Source organism: Talpa europaea (genome assembly GCF_964194135.1).
Source record: "Talpa europaea genome assembly, chromosome: 7".
Classification (NCBI taxonomy): Eukaryota; Metazoa; Chordata; class Mammalia; order Eulipotyphla; family Talpidae; genus Talpa; species Talpa europaea.
The window spans coordinates 25,423,002-25,444,786 of NC_140074.1; the positions used below are offsets into that span (position 1 = coordinate 25,423,002).

The 21,785-nt window shown below is 37.6% G+C and overlaps 1 protein-coding gene across 1 annotated transcript in view; it reads left to right on the forward strand.

Moving 5' to 3' along the window:
* LOC311173668 (FRAS1-related extracellular matrix protein 1-like) overlaps positions 1–21,785 on the forward strand; it is a gene marked incomplete at both ends in the record, with an annotated part of 65,922 nt that overhangs the window by 18,499 nt on the left and 25,638 nt on the right. Inside the window, 10 exons of the mRNA XM_084237769.1 lie at positions 828–936; positions 4,142–4,273; positions 6,239–6,583; positions 7,091–7,233; positions 11,202–11,398; positions 11,778–11,868; positions 14,214–14,417; positions 16,489–16,697; positions 17,571–17,664; positions 19,194–19,446. Coding sequence (XP_084093895.1) covers positions 828–936; positions 4,142–4,273; positions 6,239–6,583; positions 7,091–7,233; positions 11,202–11,398; positions 11,778–11,868; positions 14,214–14,417; positions 16,489–16,697; positions 17,571–17,664; positions 19,194–19,446 — 1,777 coding nt within the window. The remainder of the gene's footprint in view (positions 1–827; positions 937–4,141; positions 4,274–6,238; positions 6,584–7,090; positions 7,234–11,201; positions 11,399–11,777; positions 11,869–14,213; positions 14,418–16,488; positions 16,698–17,570; positions 17,665–19,193; positions 19,447–21,785) is intronic.

Here is a 21,785-nt window from a genome sequence, read left to right on the forward strand (position 1 = left end):
TTACACCTCCAGAAAGACATTCCCTGCCTCCTTGTAGTTTCATTTTTTGCCTGTTATGTTGGTGCTCTTGAATCTGTTTCTTTTGTTATGTACTATTTGCTGATATATTGCTGTTTGGTTGTTTTGCTTATCTTCTCAGACCACACAGAAGCAGGCAGTGCGCCTTCTATTTCTGCATCAAACCTCATCCTTCTCTGTCAACACCTGCTAGCATACATCCATAACATGTAATAAGGCTCAAAACATATCATGGAGCCCCACCTACTAGCTATGGATTTCATGGGGACCAGTAAATCTAGATAGTTAAAAATATATCCAGTGGGATAATTGCCTCAAAAACTATCTGAAGAGCAGCACCATTGACATTTAAGATGGACAATTCTTTCTCTTGGGGTCTGTTCTGTGAGTAGCATCTTGGTCTCTACCTACTAGATGCCAAGAGTATTCCCTTCCTCACCAAAAATGTCCCAGATACTTCCTTTTGTCCCTGGGAGAACAAAATCATCCCCAGCTGAGAACCACTACTCAGGATGCTTTATCTTTGAGAGAGGCCTGAGTGGTCTGATATTAGACTGACATAGTCTCCTGAGCAAATGCAGGGATGCTCTTTTCAGGTTAAGAAATTCTTTTATAGAGATGAAAATTAGAAAATATTGTAAAGCTAAGGAAGATCTGGAGCCTGAAAAAAAGTTAGATCAGCTTGTCAAAAAGGAGATCAGGCAGCACCAGAAACCTGAATGTGTTTTTGCCTTATATACCCCAGAAGTTACAGTATTTTATATAATACCTTGTCCATCTGTGGTTCTTATGCAACTGTTTGTTTCCAGGTGGAGCTGGAGGTGTATGACTTCTTCTTTGAAAGGAGCGCACCTATCACAGTCCACATCTCCATCAGAACAGCTGATACAGATGCCCCTCGGGTGTCCTGGAACACAGGTGACGCTCCCGACCACACAGGGGTCCAGCAACATCACCTTGAGGGAAACACGAGAAACTATATGGGTCAGGAAAGCAAGGTCATTGTATTCCCATTCCACACAAAATGCAGCTGAAACCCAGACAAGTTAAAGTCATCAAATAGTTGGATTGTTTTCTTTTCCTAGTGACAGTGCGAGAAATTTATTTATTTATTTATCTATTTATTTATTTATAAAGATTTATTTATTTATGCATACAAGTACTGGGGTACAGGCCAGAGGTGCAGGGGGTGAGAGGATTCACCAGAGACAGAGCGGGGAATAGAACAAGCAGATTGACTGAAATGCACTGCTGAGGGGAGCAGTGGGCACAACAGGAGAGGTCTGCTGCGCCATGTGGGTATCTCCCTGGCCAGGGATCGAACTCTTACTGCAGCGGCTGCATGAACAGCCCCATAGGCCGCGTCTTAACCCCTTGTGCCACCAGGGAGGGCCCAGAGTGAGAAATTTAAATCCGTGATTCCCATGTTATGAAGTCAAATTCTTTCCTCTTCAGGAGGTAAGCCAGAAGGATACATTTCACCCAACTGAGGCAAAAAGTGACTATTTGTGATATTGATCTTAGGTTGGATTGTGAGAGAAAAGTTTCCAAATTCAATGATTATTCAGACAAATTAAAGGAAGGTGTAGATTTTAATTCATTTCTTATTTTTAAATTGATTTGTATGGAAACCAAAATTCACATATATGGGCTAAAGTGACTTTTTAAAAAATAAAGGCTTTACACTGCCTCTCATTTCTGAGTAAACTTATAATGAAGTGTATGTATTTAGGTAAGCTGTTAACGTGGAGTTTTAAGTATTTTTGCTTTCCAGTATGTCTATTGGTAGCATGCAAACGCATGCATACAGATGGTGGGTGCCATATTCTGTTGAGGGGAAATTACCTGCGTATGGCTTGAATCATCAGATGACACCTCGTGTGTGTGTGTGTGTGTGTGTGTGTGTGTCTGTGTCTTGCACATGGACGCATGTACTCAGGCAGATGCATTTAAATATGGGTTTTAGTATAGATGAGGATGTCAGGTGAACAGACTTGATATATTCTTTGGACACTCTATGTCCCTCTCTACCTCCGTTAGCAGGATAAGGAGAGAAATTAAGGACTTGGTAACCCAAATTTTAATAGTGGTCACATGTTAAGTCAATTATTGCTTGTGTTTAGAGACTTAATATCTACGTGTGTGTGTGTGTGTGTGTGTGTGTGTGTGTGTGTGTGTGTGTGTGAGCTGTGAACCTCAGGCTTATGGAGACAGCTCTGCATCCGGTTTGGCTGCTTTGGATATTGGGATCCTTTTAAAAATGAATTTTACCTCATTTTCAGCTGAATAGATGTTCATCATTGACAACCTGAAAAATAGGTAAAATAGAATAGTCATGAATAAATAAGTGAAATCATAATGAATAATTTGTTTATTTCTCTACCACGAAGACATGACCACTGATAGTATTTTGTAGATATACTTCCAGTCTTCTTGCTTGCTCTACTGTGTGCCTTGATGCCTTCTCTGTGTTGAAGCCTTTTAGTTAGAATACCCTTATTGCCAGTTCAGAGTCTTTATATGTGCTGGCCCTCATTCTTTTTTTTTAAGATTTATTTATTTATATACAAGAGCTGGGGTAAAGGCTAGAGGGGCAGGAAAGTTAGAGGATTCACCAGAGACACAGCGGGGAGCAGAACAGATAGAAGGACCGAAAATACTGCTGAGGGGAGCAGTGGGCGAGACAGGAAAGGTCTGCTGTGCCATGAGGGTATCTCCCTTGCAGGCTGGAAATCAAACCCACGCTGTAGAGGCTGTGGACAGCTTCACAGTGTGGCACTCAACCCACTGATCCACCGGGAAGGCCCTAGTCCTCATTCTCTTATTGCCCTCTCCCCTCCCACTGTTGCTGCTATGGCCGCCTCCCTCCCCACCCCCTGCCTGTCTCCTCCTTCTCCATCACTGTCCCCTTTCCCCATTCTTTCTTCTGTTTTCCACGTATTATATGTCTTAGCCCAGGTTCCCCAGCAAAAAGACCCTGAAGTGCATTGTATGTGCTAACCCTACACTGACAGCAAGAGTGGGGGGAGGGGAAGGGAAGTCAGGAAGGAAGTAGATGCCGTGGACTGAAGAACGTAAGCTCTGTAGTGCTGAAATGTCCAGGATGAGATGGAATCACTATGTGTGGGAGGAGTCAGCTGGGGTGCGGAAAGGGTGAACATCTGTCAGCTCCTTCCCATCTCCCACCTCACCTTGGTCAGCTTGCCTCACTGATGCAGCTCCCCACAAATCCAGGTGGTGTTACTTGACCCCTCTTAGCAGCTGCTGACCAGACTTCCTGAGTCCCATGGGGTAGGTGCTGGCCAGGGTCACAAGGAGGTGATGCCCAAACGACTCTTGCCCAGGAGAGCAGTGGAAGTAACTACCCAGATGAGCAGCTGCAGTAATGGTGGCAGCCAGGGTTTTGCAATTGTGAGGACTGTAGGAACCCTCATGGGGCCACTGCAGCAAGAGAGAGACTAATGGTGGAGGCTGGGGAGGCAAGGGAGACTGGACAGATTGAAGGGGAGCGAGCATTCACTGGCTCCACTGTCTTAGTTCTATCAACTCCGTTATTTAAACAGCGCAGATCTGTTTTACGATTCTTTTAATCACTTTGGTTACAAAAGTCCCTTCCTTATTAGATGCTAAACTAAAATATAGGCTTCATTGCAAAATGTCAGAAGCTTTGTGTCTCACACCATTAAAAACTCCCAGGGCATCATTGCTTGTATTTGCATATTTAACCACTTTACATTTTCTGTCCTGTGGGCTGCTTTTGAGCTCACAGTATATATGTAAAAGTACTTCCAATTCTTTGCCTACTTGAAATACCTGGATGTAGCCTTGAAACACTGTGGGCATTTTTGAACTATTGGACACTGAACAGCACATCTATTCTTTCCTTCATTACTTATTTTCTGGCACCATGATGCCTCTAAAGGATATATCATAAGGAACCAGTTATTGAATTGTAGTTAATTTTACTAAAGGTAAGAATATTGCTAAAAATAAAAACTAAATTTCAGCTTCTTAAAAAGCTTTTGAAAATAAAATTTGAGTGAAAATTCATGTATCTTGTCTTACATTAGTCAAGTTGGCCTGTAATAGAATTTTCCAGAACACTTTTCTATTTTCTCTTTAGGTCTGAATCTGCTGGAGGGACAGTCTCGACCCATCACTTGGGAACACTTCCAGATTGTTGACAATGATAATATTCGTGCTGTCCAGTTAGTTACCGTGGATGGCTTGCAGCATGGACGGCTTACACTAGGAGGTGAATGATCAATCTTTGTAATCTCGAAAAGCATCTAAGGAGTGTTTTCTCAAAAACAATTTATATTTAATAAGATATGTATAGCATCTCTAGAGCCCCATTTCTAAGTAAATTGTCATATCAGAAAGTGTGGAGATCTTTCGAGGTTGAGAATTTGTTAGGATGCTTCCATCAGTGGCTGAAGAGGATACCTTATGTTTAACTCATGATTTAAATCTCAGTCTTGTTTTCTGGATGCATGTTGGGCTCCTTTTAAATATCCTCCTTAACTGATGATTTTATCCCAGTTGGGAGTGAAAATATTTTTCTCTCATTTCTCTACTTCAGAGAAATATATTGAAAAACAGAAGCACTTCTGTTTCTTAATACTTTAGTAAAAATTATTTGATTAGTAACAGTTTTAAAGAAATGGATTTGCAATTATAAGGATAGTAGTTAACAAGGTAATGGCCCTAATAAAAATAATATTCATATTTTATGATAATAAAATTATTTTACATTCCTTGTAGTGAACTCAGAGGATTTAACTCAATTCCATTGTGTTAGTTTGCCTAACTATAAATCAGAGAGTTCTTATTTGTCAACATTTGTGATTAGGGAATTCTGCAATTAAAAATAAAAAGCTAAGTTCATGGTAAATTTGTTTACCTAATCCCAGGACAATTGGAGGCCAGCTTAAGTCTGGGCATAGTAGTTAAGGTAGGCAATTCACCTCCATGCAAAGGAAAGCCAATTACATTGTCTTAAAAATTCATCATTTTCCTAACTGGACAATTGCCTGGGGGTAGGCATTCCGATCCAATCTGTAAGGCCAGCAGCTCTTTCTGCTCCACCAGTAGTCACAAGATGGCGCTTACACTTCCAGGCTTCAGGTCTGCATTCAAGGACGGAAGAAAGAAAGGAAAATGAAGTTATGCCATTTAAATGGACTCTCTTTAACAACTTTTCCTGGAGCCTGATACAATGACTTGCATTTATATCACCTGCCAATTTATAAACTATCCCTCAGTGCCAACTTATAAACTACCCCACAGAGTCTGGTAACCTCAGTATTTTAAAATGGTTTCATCTATGATTCTGTTACTGAGAAAAAAGCAGTAAGTGGCTGTTGGGCAATAGTTGGAGAGTGAAGCGATGCTAATCAATACTGCGGAAATGGAAAGCGGTAGCCCATCATGCAATGGTGGCCTGGGTTCAGAGATGGTAGAAAATAGTACTTATATTTATTAAGCATTTACTTTGTGTCAGATGCAATGTATTCTATGTAATTTATCTTTATATCAGTTTTCTGTAGTGAGATTCTGTTTTTTATACCTATTTTACAAACGAGTAACTGGAAATGTACAGAAATTGACTGTTCTAAAATATAGAAAGAGGCAGAGATGGGATTTGAACCTAGATCATTTGAAACCACAGTTCTAGCTCTTGATCTATAAACTAGTAATTCTCAAACTTTAGCATGCATTAGACTCTCCTGGAGAACTTGATAAAACACAGATTAATGGGTTCCAACTCCAGCATTTCTGATTCAGAAATTCTGGATCTAAGAACTTTCATTTCCCAGATGGTGCTGATGCTACTGATTTAAGATTGTTCCTCTGAGAAGTTCTGCCATGTGGGATGATAGTAATGAGTTGAAGAATAGATAATATTTATTACAGTTTACTGTTGTTTAAATTCCCTCATTCTTATCAGGAATTATGAGGTGGGTATTATTAATCCTGTTCTATAAATGGCACTCAAATAAATACTCAGCACAAGTCTGCACTGGGTAGTGTTACAGCAGGTACTCATGACCACATCTGTGAGTGTCCAGAGCCCACTTAACCAACACTTGTTTTGTCCGCCAAGGGAAGTATTGGCCACATCTTTTCCTCAATACCCTCTTCTGTAGGGCTCTAGCTTTTTCTATAGCTGTCACCTCCACACCTCCCTTTTCAATCAGCTCTCTGCTCTCTCCAACAGGGGGTAAAGGATTTCTCTTCACTGTGGCTGACCTTCAGGCTGGAGTTATTCGCTATCATCATGATGACAGTGACTCCACTAAAGATTTTGTGGTCTTCAGAATATTTGATGGCCATCACAGCATCCGCCATAAGTTTCCCATCAATATATTGCCCAAAGATGACAGTCCCCCATTCCTCATAACCAATGTTGTGATTGAATTGGAGGAGGGGCAGACCATACTGATTCAGGGATCCATGCTAAGAGCTTCAGACATGGACTCTAGTGATGACTATATCTTCTTTAATATCACAAAACCTCCGCAGGCTGGAGAGATCATGAAAAAGCCAGGTCCGGGCCAGATAGGTAAGTTCTGGGCAGTCAAAATCCTTTGTGTCAGAATCTGTGCTATGATGAATATCTTTTTTTAAAATTATTATTCCAGTTTTGTAAATGCAGAGCCTGAGATTTAAGAGTAGTTATCTTTCCAAGGATGTACATGTAGAAAGTTCTACAGCTGAATCTTGAAGTAACTGTTACGTTAAGAAAAATTAAATCTGTAAAACAAGATGATAGGATAGATATTTAGCTCCTTCTTGGAAGTAGGTAGAACAGAAGTTTGGCAAAATAGGGATCAAGTAGTCAGTGTTATGACTATTTCTTGAAAATATTTTTTCTTATGCTAATTTTTCTAAATAAGTTTAATTTTTGGCTTTTTTTAATTGACACACCTTGACAAAGCATTTAATGAATATTCCCTGGGACCACACAAACTGCTAGGCAGAGAAGATATTTGGAGATAAATCCAGTATTGTTATACCCCAACATCTGGCAGATACTTACAAAAGTGTATGTGTTTTGTGGACCCAATAGGCTATCCTGTCCCTGGCTTCCTTCAGAGGGATCTATTTAATGGCATCATTTACTATCGTCACTTTGGTGGAGAAATCTTTGAAGATTCTTTTGAATTTGTCCTATGGGATAGTCATGAACCTCCAAATCTCTCAGCACCACAGGTAAGGATCTATATCTAATACTTTCCCAAAGTCTTGCCCATGGATATCAAATCTGGGAGATGTTATTTGGATCTCCCAATAGGAGAATTTAGTGGGAAGAATAAAAGACTGTAAGGGGCATCTATGCTGACGTAGCTTTCATCCTGTTTTATTAGACTGATTCTTACCTGAAGAGATTCTTTGCCTTTATTTCCAGTAAAGGAAGTATGTGGTTTCTGTACATTTCATTGAACAACTGATAGTTGCAGATTATGTTGAATACTTGAAATACATTTTAAATTGTAGGACAGGACTAGATGTCCAAGCTGGAAAGACAATCATCAGTCTACATGATCATTTGAGTCCCTTAATAATTGCGGTTTCAAAGATATCAGGAATTTACAACACAAAAATGCTTAACAGAATGCACACATGATGCTTTTTTTGTTGTTGTGCACACATTAATTGCTGGAAACTCTTGAGGAATAAAGCGTTATACATATTACCTCCCCATTTTAGACCTTCCCCAGTCCATAACAACTATTTGGGTCTTCTTATTTCTTCCTAATTTCAATAAAAGTTGAAAGAACCAGGGTATTCATTTTGGAATCAGCAAACATTTCTTAGGATTCTCTTCTGAGTAAGACATCAATGCCTAAAGACACAGAAATGAATAATTCAGAATTCCTGCCAGCAGTGAGCTCACAACTGATCCAATACAACAAATAATGGCCTCACATTATAGTGATTTCATATCAGATGATATCAAAAGACCTAGCCTGGGGTAGGGGTGGAGCTTGCTGAATGATCCACACATCAACAAATCTGTACATATTAGCAAGAAACTTCTCCCTCTTTTTATCTTGGTTGCCATGATTGTCTTAACCACTCAATTTGCTTCAGAAAATTATTTCCTTCTTTATCCTTCTCAGTAGAGGGCTTTAAAGCGCTTAAGCCTGAAGAGATTTTAACCAGGAGAGAATAAAATTACAAGTAAAATGGAAAGTGGGAAATCAGGAGAGGAGAGAGAAGCAAACAGAGGACCAAGAAGTGGAGGGAGAAGGCAGGAGTGTCTCAGAGATCTGTGGGTGCAGTGGAAGGGAGAGGAATGAATGAATATGGCCATAAGAAAGGACAGGCACCCACAGGGGTGGGCATTTATCCAAAGTCAGATCAGAATTTGGGGTGGGCAAAACTGACACTGGAAAAATTTACTGGCAGTGAGATATAGCACTGAGTAGTTTCAAAGGAAGATGCCAGATACAGAATCAGGTAGGAATCTCAGCTCCAGGCAGGGAAAAGGGCAACCCAAGCCTACAAGAAAGCCAGATACCAGCTAGTAAAGTGTCATATTGTGAGTTTAATTCTGAGTCAGTCAGGTTTGTCATTCTGGATACCAATTTATCATTTTGTCTTCTGATTCCCAACAAGTCTGTCTGTGGGGGCATGTGGCCATACTAGTCTGGAGAGTAGGAGGTAAAGGCAGCAAGCAAGAGCCCAAAGTTTGGTCTGGGCATTAATTTTCTACTGTCTGGGAATGGATGTTTAATAATGTCTTTGTTAGACAATTTCAGTACAATGAGAACACTTTATTTCTCTGTGGAGTTTGTTAAGATCAGTTTTTCTCACTCACAGACATGCACACAATAATTGTTTAAACATGAATAAATATGTAAAGACACATCAACTAAGGGGATCATAAAGCATGTTGAAAAATGTGCCCTCCAAGAATTACTACAGCGGTATAAAAAATAGGCTTATACATTCTTTTTACACAAAAAACACATTGGAGAATAAATTAGCATGGAAAATGGTCTCTTTGAAGGCACAATAACTATTGTTTCCTTATTAAATCCAGTTTTTCAATTAAGTGGAGCCTCACTGATCCATACTATGGCTGGGAGATCCCATAGAGAATTTCTGAACTTTGTAGATTAGCAAAAAACTATAATTGAAAAAAAATCTTGACACAGCCTCCCAGAGACTGGAGAAATGACTTTCATTGTATTCCTTTATTTTGGTAACTCGTTTTAGTTTTTAATTATTGAAATGCTTCAGAAGATGCTTAATTTGCTGACATGCATTCATAAAGCAATGAAGGAGAGATACAGAGAATTGATTTATTGATCACATATTACCAGGTACTTATTGCACTGCTAGCTAACTTGTTTGATCTGGAGAACACTTTGCTGTGATAGTCATCATTATTATTCCTAATGTACAGAGAGAAAAGCTGAATCCCAAAGGAATTAAATAATTTGCTTCGGGGAGCACAGTTTGTAGGCGGCTGAGCTGATATGCCAGACTTTTCTATATCTAAACAAAAACTTAACCATAGTTTAGTTTTTGCGTTGTATGTCATTTTCAAACTGGGTATTGTGAATACCATCATTGTAGACAAAACTGGCATTGCTGATCAATGTTTCAATGATTATATTAAAAAACAAACAACACAACACAACATCAGAGTAAGTACACTTTCATGCCTCAGGCTGTGTCAGACCAAGCAAATGTACCATTTCAAGAGTGTAAGTAATTGCTTTCTTGCAACCATTTGTGGATTATTGTAAACAAACAGGATGATAAAAGCAGTTGGCAAAGACATCTTGCCCTCTAGCACTATCAATTTTAAGTGTGGTTTTAAGAATTCTTAAAAAGATAAACAGGGGTAAAGGGAGAACTGAGTCATTCGGTTAGCAAACACAAAATACAGTGTCAGATTTTGTGGAGTATAGAGATGAATATAATTGAGCACCTACAACATTCCAGGCATTTTATTTACATAGTGCTGTTTTATCCTTATGACAAATCTGTGAGGTTGATGGCATTAAGCTTAACTTACAAATAAGAATGTTTACTCTCAAAAAAGTTTAGTAACTTGTTCAGGATCAATAACTAATGTATACTCAGGACTTTAGCTATTCACTGCCAAATCCCTGTAGTTTGCACTGTACGTCTGTTCTCGTAGGAAAGATTGACATGTAAACTACTAATTTAGAATAAAAATGTTTACTGAGGGATAAGCAAAATTGAGGAACAATTCCAATTGAGGAACAATTCCAATTCCAATTTCAAGAAATGTGTTCAAGGGTAAGGATGATTCAGATTGCTGGAGAAAGCAGGATGAAAGCATTCTAGATTTAAAAAAACAAAACCAAAAAACAACAACATGGTCCAAAGCATGTTTAAATACTTAGATAGGGTCCACACAATTTAAATACTTAGATAGCACACACAATTTCAGTGCTGGATTAATGTTGAAAGGTAAGCAAGATAAAGTTGAAAATTAGAATGTGTCTAAACCGTGGAGAGTCTTGGGTACTATGCTCGGGAGGTTGAATAACTGGTGGTGGTATAAAATTTTTGAGGAGGTGAATAACCTGAGTTGACTTTTATTATTTTAAAGATAACACTAGGGGTATGAAAAATCTATATTAGCTATTATATTCAGGGCTACCAGAGGTGTTACAATAATGTAAGGGAGAAATGAGAGCTGGAGGTAGGTCATTAATGGTAGGAATTAGACATGGGGGTGGAATGGGATGTGATCACTATATGTGATCACTATATGCAATTTTATAAGTAGTAACTTTTGGATGTGTGATGTGTTATATGTATACAGAGAATGAGTGACCAAAAGTTATGTTATGTTTTCTAGGATCAATGAATGATTAGAGGGACATAAAGTAATCATAGATATTGGTGGAAGGAAGTATAGAAATATAATCAGAAACATAGTTTGTGTTTTAGCATTGTATATACTCATGACTGTATAAACTGTAATTGTGAAAATTATATTCTTAAAATATAATGGAGGTTGGAAATATTCCATTTTTGGTTCAAATTCTTAACAGCTCCTGAATCATTTAAGTGAAAGCATATTATAAATGTCAGATTTTGAATGTCATCTTAAGTGTAGGTGATTGTGGGGTGTCATCTTTGATGTCTTTTGGCATTTCAAATTAAAGGTACCAATCATTTTTTTCCAGGTGGTGACAATCCATATCACTCCAGTGAATGACCAGCTTCCAAAAGAGGCTCCTGGAGTTTCTCGACATTTGGTTGTCAAGGAAACTGAGGTGGCCTACATAACTAAGAAACACTTACATTTTATAGATACAGAATCATATGATGGGGAGCTGCTCTACACAATAACAACTCCTCCATTTTTCAACTCCAGTCACAGGTATCTCAGAAAAGTCATCACCTGGGATATTCATTGATGGTTATAATTTAGGATAAGACAGTCAAAAGTATCAATATTTAGTACTGTGGTTCAGTTGCTCTGTTGGTTGGACATGAATGTATACTAAATTCAGCATTTACTCGAATCTCAAACTTATGAGAATCACGATGTCCTTTTATGATGGGCAAGAAGAAAATTCTGGACATACTTTTGCAGTTATGATGAGAATGCTATTGATGATACTGGACTTAAGATTAGAACCTGGTGTAACTTTTATTTTCCTATTGAGCCTTGTAATTATCAAAAAGTTTGGTAGTGGACTATTCTATTGAATATTTGTATTTGGAAAAATAGCCTATTCGCCCATGTTTCTTTTTAGACACTTGGATGCTGGGAAATTATTCATGGTGGACAGCATACCAAAGCTAACCAAAAATCCTACAGCTGTAGGGCTGACGTCATTCACTCAGGTATGATGTTATGTGCAAATGTTGACAAACGTGATAGAAATGTTCTCCAAGAGAATATAGCAAGTCTAGTGTTGGCCTTTGACATCTGTCTCAAATACTATTATAACTTTGTAATCAGGGACCATGATGCCTCCAGCTTTGTTCTTCTTTCTCAAGGTTGCTCTGGCTATTTGAGATCTTTTGTGGTTCCATACATTTTAGAATTATTTATGCCATTTATGTGATAAATACCTTTGAAACTTTTATAGAGATTGCACTGAATCTGTATATTGCTTTGGTGTGAAAATTTTAACAATACAAATTCTTTGAGCCCTTTCTCATGGACTCTATTAACATTTACTTATATTTTCCAGTTTCTTTTATAACTGTTTTGTAGTTTACAGTGTGCATGTATTTTATCTCCTTGGTAAAATATATTCCTTTCTGATGCAATTGTAAATGCAATTGTTTCTTAATTTATTTTATGATAGATTGCTGTTAGTACACAGGAATATAATAGATTTTTATATATTGATTTTATATCCTACAACTTTAGTAAATTAATTTGCTAGTTCTAATAGTTTTGTTTTGGTGGAATCTGTAGTTTTCTGCAAATACTGTCATGTTATCTACAAATATTGACAGTTTACTTGTTTTAATTCACATATCTTTTATTTCCTTTTTTTCTAACTGTTGATTTCCAATACTATGTTCAATAAAAGTGGTGAGAGTGGACATCCTTTTCTTGTTGTATACAAACTGTATTGATTCAATTCCCTCTATACCAAGTTTGTTGACCTTTTATCACATATAGATGTTGAATTTTGTCAAGTTCTTTGCATCTTTTGAGATGATCATATTATTTTTATCCTTCATTTTGTTAATGTGGTATGTTATACAGATGTTGTGCCATCCTTGCATCTCTTGAATAAATACCATTTGATTATGGTAGATGATCCTTTTTAATGTATTAAAAAATTGATTTCTAATATTTTGCTGAGGATTTTTTATTTATGTTCATCAGGGACACTAGTGAATAATTTTCTTATCTTGTGGTTTCCTTGTCTTGGTTTTGGCATTGGGGAAATGCTGGCCTTATAAAACCAGGTTAGAGGTGCTACCTCCTCTTCTATTATTTGGAAGAGTTTATGAAGGATTAGTATTAATTCTTATTTGAATGTCTGGTAGAATTCACCAGCAGAGTTATCTTGTCCTGGACTTTTGTTTGTTGGGAGGACAAATGCTTGAGCTAGTCATTCTTTCTGCTTGCATATTTCCAGTAAGCATGTGATATTGATTTGTAAATGTTTGATCAAGTTGAATATTACTTTAAAATCTTGTTATAATTCATCACAGTCTTTTGCATTGTTTTGTGAACAAGACTTAGGGACCTGAGACATGTTTTCATTCCACCAAATTCAGCTTATCCAGTGCCCTACTATATTAGTTTTCTAAGGTTGCCATAGCAAAGTGCCACAACCTGAGTGATTTGAAACAGACATCTGTTGTCAAATACTTCTGGAGGCTAAAAATCTGAAATCAAGATATTGGCAGAGCTACACTCCTCTGAAATCCTGTAGGGGATGCTTTCCTTGTGTTTTCCTAACTTCTAGTGGTTTGCTGGCCATCTTTGACATTCCTTGGCTTGTATATTATCACTCCAGTCTCCACTTTGCCATCTGTTACCAACCCCTTCTCCTTGTATATCTCTCTCTACATTAAAAAGTATACAAGTTATATTGTATCAAACAATTAAATCTGCAACAACTCTATTCCCAAATAATATCATTGTTAGGTATTGAGAATTAGGAGTTCCATACATTTTTGGGGGGAGAGCAGTCTACTGCATTTCAACATCCTTTGTTAACCTTTTCCAAACTCTTGTGGATACCAGTGTGAAATCCTACAGGGTCACAATAATGGTGACCAGAACTTAGGCAGCAGCTGCTGATGTGGCTTGGAGCTAATGATGCCTAATATAACTGTAGTTTGAGAATGTAAATAAATATATCAACCCCATGTGCTAAATGCTATTATTTTAGTCATTTAACAGATAAGAAAAAGAGGCGTAGTAAGTTTAAGTAGCATGACCACTATCCCATAACTACTTCATGGTGGAACTGGGTTGAAATTCAAATCTCCTATCATTACAGAGTTGGCTGCCTTCAACCACTATTTATTTTCTTTGTGGTTTTCCTTCCAGATTTTTAGAAAAGGTGACAAAATAGTAGCTTTTTGGAATCTTCAAATTGGTGATGGTGGCATTTACAGTATTCAATGTCATTTAACATGACAGATTTCTTAGACCAAGTCTCTGAGGGTCTCATAAATCAGAACCCACATATCTATCTCAATATATTTTGCAGGATGCTGTAAACTATATGAAAGTGGCCTACATGCCTCCCATGGAAGATATAGGCCCCCATCTACGACATGTTCAGTTCACATTTTCCATCACTAACCAGCATGGGGGCACTTTGTATGGGATCTGCTTCAACATTGTGATTCTTCCAGTGGACAATCAAGTTCCTGAGGTATGTACAGTGTTTGATATGAAGGATGAAAAGGAGGTAAGGCCTAAAAAAAGAAAGACTTTAAGATTTACTGGAAATGCTAACTTTTCTCCAGACTATTTCAAAGAGCTTTTTTATTTTCTAACTACAATATAGGAAAAAAAATAAAAAAAGCATGGGGAGGGGAAATCTTTTACCTCCCATGGGATTTTCTACCTAAACAGTGAGATTTTCTAGGTGCTGAATTTGACATTATTTTCAAAGCCTTATCAAAATATTCTCCCCTCCCTTCTCCTCTCCATTTTGCATGTTGATCAGGGAAGGGGATTAAATTACGGGTCTTTTAGTAACCAGAGGGCTTATTTGCTCTCACCACAGGATAGTCATGCTGCTCTGTAATCAAAATAAGCTCTTTAATTTTCCAAAATGAATTATGATAACTTCTTCCATCCTATCTTGTCCAACTCAAAATTTATATAAGCTTTAAAGCAGTTGGATCTTTCATTAAAAACCAACTACAAAAGAGATGCTACCTTTTTCATCGTATCTTCAAGATAAGCATTTAATATATTTGTTTCAGACCCTGCTCCCTCCATATCAGAATGCTTGACAGGGCTTCCCTGGTGGTGCAGGGATTAAGTCTCAGCGCTATCAAGCTATTGCCAGCCACTGTGGCATGAGTTCTATCCCTGCCCAGGGAGCTAACCCACAGGACCTTTCCTGTCTCGCCAGCTGCTCTTCTCAGCAGTGTATTTCAATAGATCCACCTGTTCTGCTCCCCACTCTGTCTCTGGTGAATCTTCTCACCTTCCACACCCTGGCCTATACCCCAGTTCTTGTATGCATCAATCAATCACTCAATCTTACAAAAAGAATATTTGACTTAATTAGTATGGCTATTCCTGGGTATATTTTTTCCCCTCAAAAGCAGAAAGACAAAGTAAGATTTCCTATTCGCTAACAGCCAGAGGGGACTGAACCTACATATCTCATCCCTAAGGAAAGAGGTTACCTTTGCAGGTACCTGTCTGGATTATAGCCAGGGAAGCACTAATGTTCCCTTTCCTGCCCACTCCTTACCATCTCTCTACCTGTGCATATTTGTAGGGCAGAGTTCTTATCCTAAAGGACCAAGGGACTTACCCATCCATAAAACTAAACATTATTTTCAAATAGGTAACAGATGCCTACCTAAACATTATTTTTAAATAGGAACATTCTCCTTTCTGGCAATGGCAGCTGCTCTAAAATAGTGGATGCTTTTTGGAGAATGCTATGTCTACTCACTAGCCGGGAATTCACCCCAGACCATCTGAGAGGCCCTTGGTGCCAATAACCTGGCAGCCCAGCTGCATCTACTTGTTTTTGCTTCTATGTAGTGATACAAACATGGGGAAATGATAGGCTAAACAAAACCAAAAGATTTTTCTACTGTAGGATCTCAGAGCATTGAACGCTAATGTGCCTTACAAATTTCCAAAGTGAAGATATTGTATGTAGTTTTGTAAGCTGATCTCACTGTGAAACACTTCTTGCCAGCTTTGAATGAATATGGTGAAAAAATATCTCAAGCTCTTCAAACTTATTTTTCACTTACAAATGGATTACTACTTGGTTGAGCAGTGGGTTTTTCTAGTTTAAAGAAAGTTATCTGTATGGCTTTAGTGTTTCAGTCTTATTTTAAATCTCTTTCCTATGGAATCTTTATTTTGCTTGCTCTACTTGCATCTCTAAATATACTCAACAACTCATGCTTAAAAGCTTCAATCCATTTCCCAAGGCTTTAAGGATTTTGGGGGTGAAAAAAGAGGTGTATTCCTTACTGTAGGGGAATTTGATATAGGTTTTGTTCATTTTGTAGATTGAAGTATGTATGTGTTGAGTGAGGATGGGTATGGACATGATGATGAATGTTATTATTTTATCCATTTAGTGTCACTGCTAATAACCAATTGGGTTGCTGCTTCTGCTACACAGATGTCAGCTAGAAATATGTCTTCTTCACCAATTTCTTGAAAAACTAATTGACAATGATAATGGTACTGGAAGTTTTATGTTGACATAATGAGTTTTGATTTCAGGAGTACCTCACTGAACAAGGCTTGAACATTTCCTTTCTCCTTTCCAGGTATATACCAGCCCTCTGAGAGTGTTTGAGGGAGGTCAAAGTGTCATCAGCACAGAGCATGTTCTAGTTTCTGATGTGGATACCAAACTGGACAACATTCACTTCTCCCTGCAGAGACTGCCTCCATATGGAAGGGTGGAGCTGAATGGATTTCCTCTAAACACAGGGGATACATTTTCTTGGGGAGAGCTTCATACCTTAAAAGTTAGGTTAGAGCATTTCCTGGCTTTTTTTTCTTTTAGAGCTTTTGTTGCCATCTGAATCAATTATGAGGCAGAATAATATGTTTGTCCAATGTTTTGAGGGTATACCAATATGGGTACCCTCAAGGGTCATTTGAAAATGACAAATGACAAGGAAAATGACAAATTTCCTATTTCACTTCAGAAATTTCCTTTCCTTCTGGCTTGCTAAGGATATTTGAACAACAAAAATTAATTGCCATGAATATTAAATTTGCTGCAATTACATAAATCACAAGAGGTAACAGTCAAACTTGATGAATATGGACTGAAATAATCTGCAAGACTAGTCTATATAATTGAACCTGGCTTTAAGATAAGCCAATTTCATAATCCTGGAAACTCTGGGATATAATTCTGCTGATTGAGGTCTTTAGTGTAACCTTTGATTTATTCTGCTGGGCTTGGGATTTTCAGCCAAACAAGTAGAGAAGGCTGGGTAGGCAGGACATGGAGCAGGAATAGGGTCTCTGACAGTCAGAGATGGAGAATCCCTAACTTATGGTACTGCAGTGGTTCCCCTCTCCTTAAGGTCTTTCATTTCTTCTACCAAATGAGACTCTGTAAAAACCATTTCCCATTGTTACTGCGATGACTTGAAGGGCTGCCTTTTGGTTTGGGGAAATGTTGTGAGTATAAATATCACATTTTTTTCAGGATGGAGCAATTTTACCATTAGGGATACTTGAGTGGTTAAATATGTGACTTTACATTTATGCTGAGTTTCTTTTATTATTTATTTGTCGATAACATGGCCAAAGACATGGAAGAGCCCTTGTATCTTGCATCTCAATGTGCTCTCACATGGCCTTGAGAGATCAGTGACATATATCCCCACAGGTATCAGCATGATGGATCAGAGGAACTTGAGGATGACATACTCTTGGAGGTTACAGATGGCACAAATTCAGCAGAATGTGTTCTACATATTGAGGTAGGAGGAAAGTTTTCTCTCTGGTTTAGATAGAAATAAAGCTTTGGTTTAGAAACCTCTTAGGGTATTCCCTCATAGAACTTGAACACAGAGTCCAAAGACATGCCTGCTTATGTCTTTGTATAGCAGGACCTTGAACAACATCACTTTCTTCAATGTCATTTTGTTATAACATTGACAAGAAAAAAAAATTGATTCCCAGTTGGAGCCACTATGTGGTGTTTGTACCTTTTCCCCAAGTCTGTATGGGTTTTCTTCCATACACCTCAATCCTCCCACACCTTCAAATGGTGAATATTAGATGAACTGGTATGTCTAAATTATCCCACTCAGGGTGAGTTGAGCCTGTGTGTGTGTGTGTGTGTGTGTGTGTGTGCGTTTTGGATGGAAGGATGTTCCCTCCAAGGTTGAGTCCCACCTTCTACTCTGAACAGCTGAGATAGGCTTTAACCAGCTACTCCATTTTATAACAAAGGAAATGTGGACCCAAGAAGTTTCACTTTCTTTTCTGAAGTCATTAAAATGACTGTGGAGACCTTGACTGGCATCTCTATTCTCTCATTTTCTTGACTAGCCCTCTTTTCTGTTCACCACTGCTGTAGTTATAAATTACCAAATGATTACAATGATCATTTTTGCACCTGAAACAATATGATACGTTAATTATACTTCAAGAAAAATAAACATTAAAAAATATCACTTTGGGGAAAGCATAGGGGAAGGAAATGTAGGATTGAGAGTATTTACAGACTAGACTTGATAAATCAACTCACAGCAAACACCAAGTTGTGGTTGTGAACTCAGAGGACAAATGGTTTTCATTTCCATTTAGAAAACATGCCTTTTCAAATTCTGCCTTATCTTTTTAGTTCAGAGAGCCAGTGTGATACCATGAGGCTTTCCTTTTCTTTCTTCTTGGAGCTTTATTTTTATGACAGTGAGAGAAAAATGTTACATCAAATTGAAACCCTGCATTGATTTAATGGCTATGGTGTTTCAGATCTAACTCAAAATGTTTGAAATGCAGCTGCTGCTTATTGTAAGTCCTGAGAAACTTCCTGGGTGGCAGGAAGTTGAGGTGGAGAAAAGCTTTGTAATCATCAAGTAATTTGAAATATAAATAACTTTGATGTGGTAAATAGAAATGCATCAGACCACAAGGACCAGATTTCGTCTAGAGTATGTGTGAATTTAACAAAGGAGGATGGGCGCTTTGGTGAAGAATGCTTTATATTACATTTATATTTTTTTCTGTCTAGAAACAAATGAGAGCTTTGAGTCCCAAACCATAACTGTACTCTCCCATTCCTACCTAAAATATCTCTCATGTGGGTCATTTCTTGCAAGATGGTTCATATGGGGAAAGTTAAAAGACGCAGACTGTTTGGCCAAATTCCATGGCTATTGTTTCATGTGTCTGGAAGATGGAAAATGCCTGTCATTCCTACATGAGCTATGGGTTACCAGTTGGGCAATTTGTCACTGCTTTCTTTACTTTGAAAACATGCTTTTATTTTTTTCCTATGTAGGTATTCCCTGTAAATGATGAGCCACCAGTGCTTAAGGCTGACCTCATCTCCATGATGCATTGCTTAGAAGGCGAAGAAGTAGTCATATCTTCTGAATATATTTTTGCTACTGATATGGACAGTGATGACTTGAAACTGATGTTTACAATAGTTCAAGAACCTCAGCATGGGGTAGTGAGAAAAGCTGGTGTCCCGGTGGATCAATTCTCTCAAGGAGATGTTATCTCAGGGATGGTGACTTACAAGCACACAGGTAAGTAACAACATCATGACTAGTTTGACTGAGGGGATGCAAGAAACATGACAAATTTTTAACTTCACTCCTTGCTGAACTCTGACCATCTATTAATCTTAATTTTTGTTTCCAATTTTAAAAAGAAGCTATAACAACTCATATCCCATTTTTCAAGCATGATCACCATATTTAGAAGTATCTCTGACCTCAGTAATACAATGAGATTCCAAGAGTGTAGAGGGAGCAGGTTTTGTTGCCATTTGGTTTCAGGTATGAAACCTCTTAGATCTTTAGCTCTTCCTGGGGTTCGTCTCATTCGCTTTTTGGTCAATCTGAAGAAGACTTTATTAGATTATCACAGCTTCTCCATCATAATCAATCAGAATTGCCTGAAATAAGCTCCATAAGATAAGTATATTAAATAATTTTAAAAGTCTGCTGTTCACCAGCTAGCTTAATCTTGGAAAAAGTTTCATTGATTATCTCCTCATCCTGCTAAGCATAATCCGTATGTTTGAAGTTTCTCAATGCTTCTCAAGCATTTATAATTTGGTGCTTCTTTTGGATTTCCCCACTAGATCTCAAATAGACTGGCAGAAAAGGAATTCAAAGATTTATTGTTGTTTTCTATACAATTTTAACATCTTTTACAGGTTAGTGAAGCAAAGATAAATTGGGTAAAATGAAATTGTCTTTTCTTCCATTGTCTTGTCTAAGGTACTAAACAACAGGTATGTTTATAAATCTCATTTGGTGTGAGGATCTTATAAGACCTAATAGGACATTGGACATTTCCCATAAGACCTAAAAGGACATTGGAACAAATTATTTTTGAGATTTTTTTGCTATGGTTCTAAATTAGAAGAAATACTATATTCAAACGATGCTTTATTATTTGAATATTATATTTTCTTGTAACATTCGTTCAGTTGGTAGCCGTATAGCACTGTGCAAAGATAAATATAAAGATCCACAGTCCTCCCTGGTGGTGCAAGGAGTTAAATACTGCACTATGAAGCAATCCGCAGCCTCTGTTGCACGAGTTCAATCCCCAGCTGGCCAGGGAGCAGCCCACATGGTGCAGCGGATCTCCTGTCTCGCCCGCTGCTCCCCTCAGCAGCGTGTTTTGGTCAGTCTGCCTGTTCTGCTCCCCACTCTGTCTCTGGTGAATCCTCTCACCCTCCTGCATCTCTGACCTATACCCTTGCTCTTGCATGCATAAGTAAATAAATCTTTAAACATAAATGAATAAATATAAAGACCCACAGTATTGCAAGATCTACAGTTTCAGGGAGTTCTATGAGCCCCAATCTCTCCTCCATATATTGGTTATCAAGGCCACCCAAGAATAATTTTCTCACCGTTATTTTATTTGCTTTCTATGATTATGAAATAATACATATTCATTGCACAAAACTTGAAAAATAAGGGAAAGTATAATAAAGTTTTGAAAAATTCACCCTGTTAAACCTCAGAAAGATAATCAATATTAACTTTTCAAAATTACAGTATTTTATTTTCTATTTTATAACCATAGGTTTTTGACATAGTTGCAATCATTTTGTGTACAATTTTGCAGTTTAAAATTTAAATTATTACTTAAAATGCTTATTAAAATAGTTATTAAATATTATAAATATATTGTAAATATGTTTTAGTAATTGAATAATATTTCATAATATGAAAGTGCATTATTAATTTGCTATTCTTTTAATATTAAATATGAAGTCACTCCAAAATTTTCTTTTAATTGTTAACACTCGGGTTAATAGTTCTAAGCATAAATCATGTCCTTAGACTGTATTCCATTTCAAGGTAAAAAATTCTTCCTCCCTTGTACCTTTTTAGCATTTTAATGCTCACCTACTTCTCCAGCTCTTTCTGCAAATGTATCCTATGCTTCCATTGTGTTGAAATTATATTTACTGAATGTACCATGTTTATCTTAAGAACAAAAGCTGTCCTGTCTTCCTATAAGGACTTTCCCATTTCTGTTCTCAAATCACTCTCTTTACATGTCCTCTCTTCCACTTCCCAATTCTCTGCCTTACCTACCTAGAAAACTATTCATTCTTTTACGTCCAGTACAAAATCAGCAAAGTCATCTGAAAAGGCTTCTTTGATTTTCTGTGGCATGTGTATCCTGCCTTCATGCCATTGTCAATCAAAATTCTTAGCCTCCTTCACTCTCAGCACTGTGTACATACTCAAACTAAGATATGTGGAGTTGCCATATCACAGGTAAAACAACACAGAAAATTTCATATGGTTCCACTTAATACACATATACAATGATATTCTAGCTAAATTGCATTTCTTTTCTATCATTAGACTATAGTCTGTGCCTAACACATAGT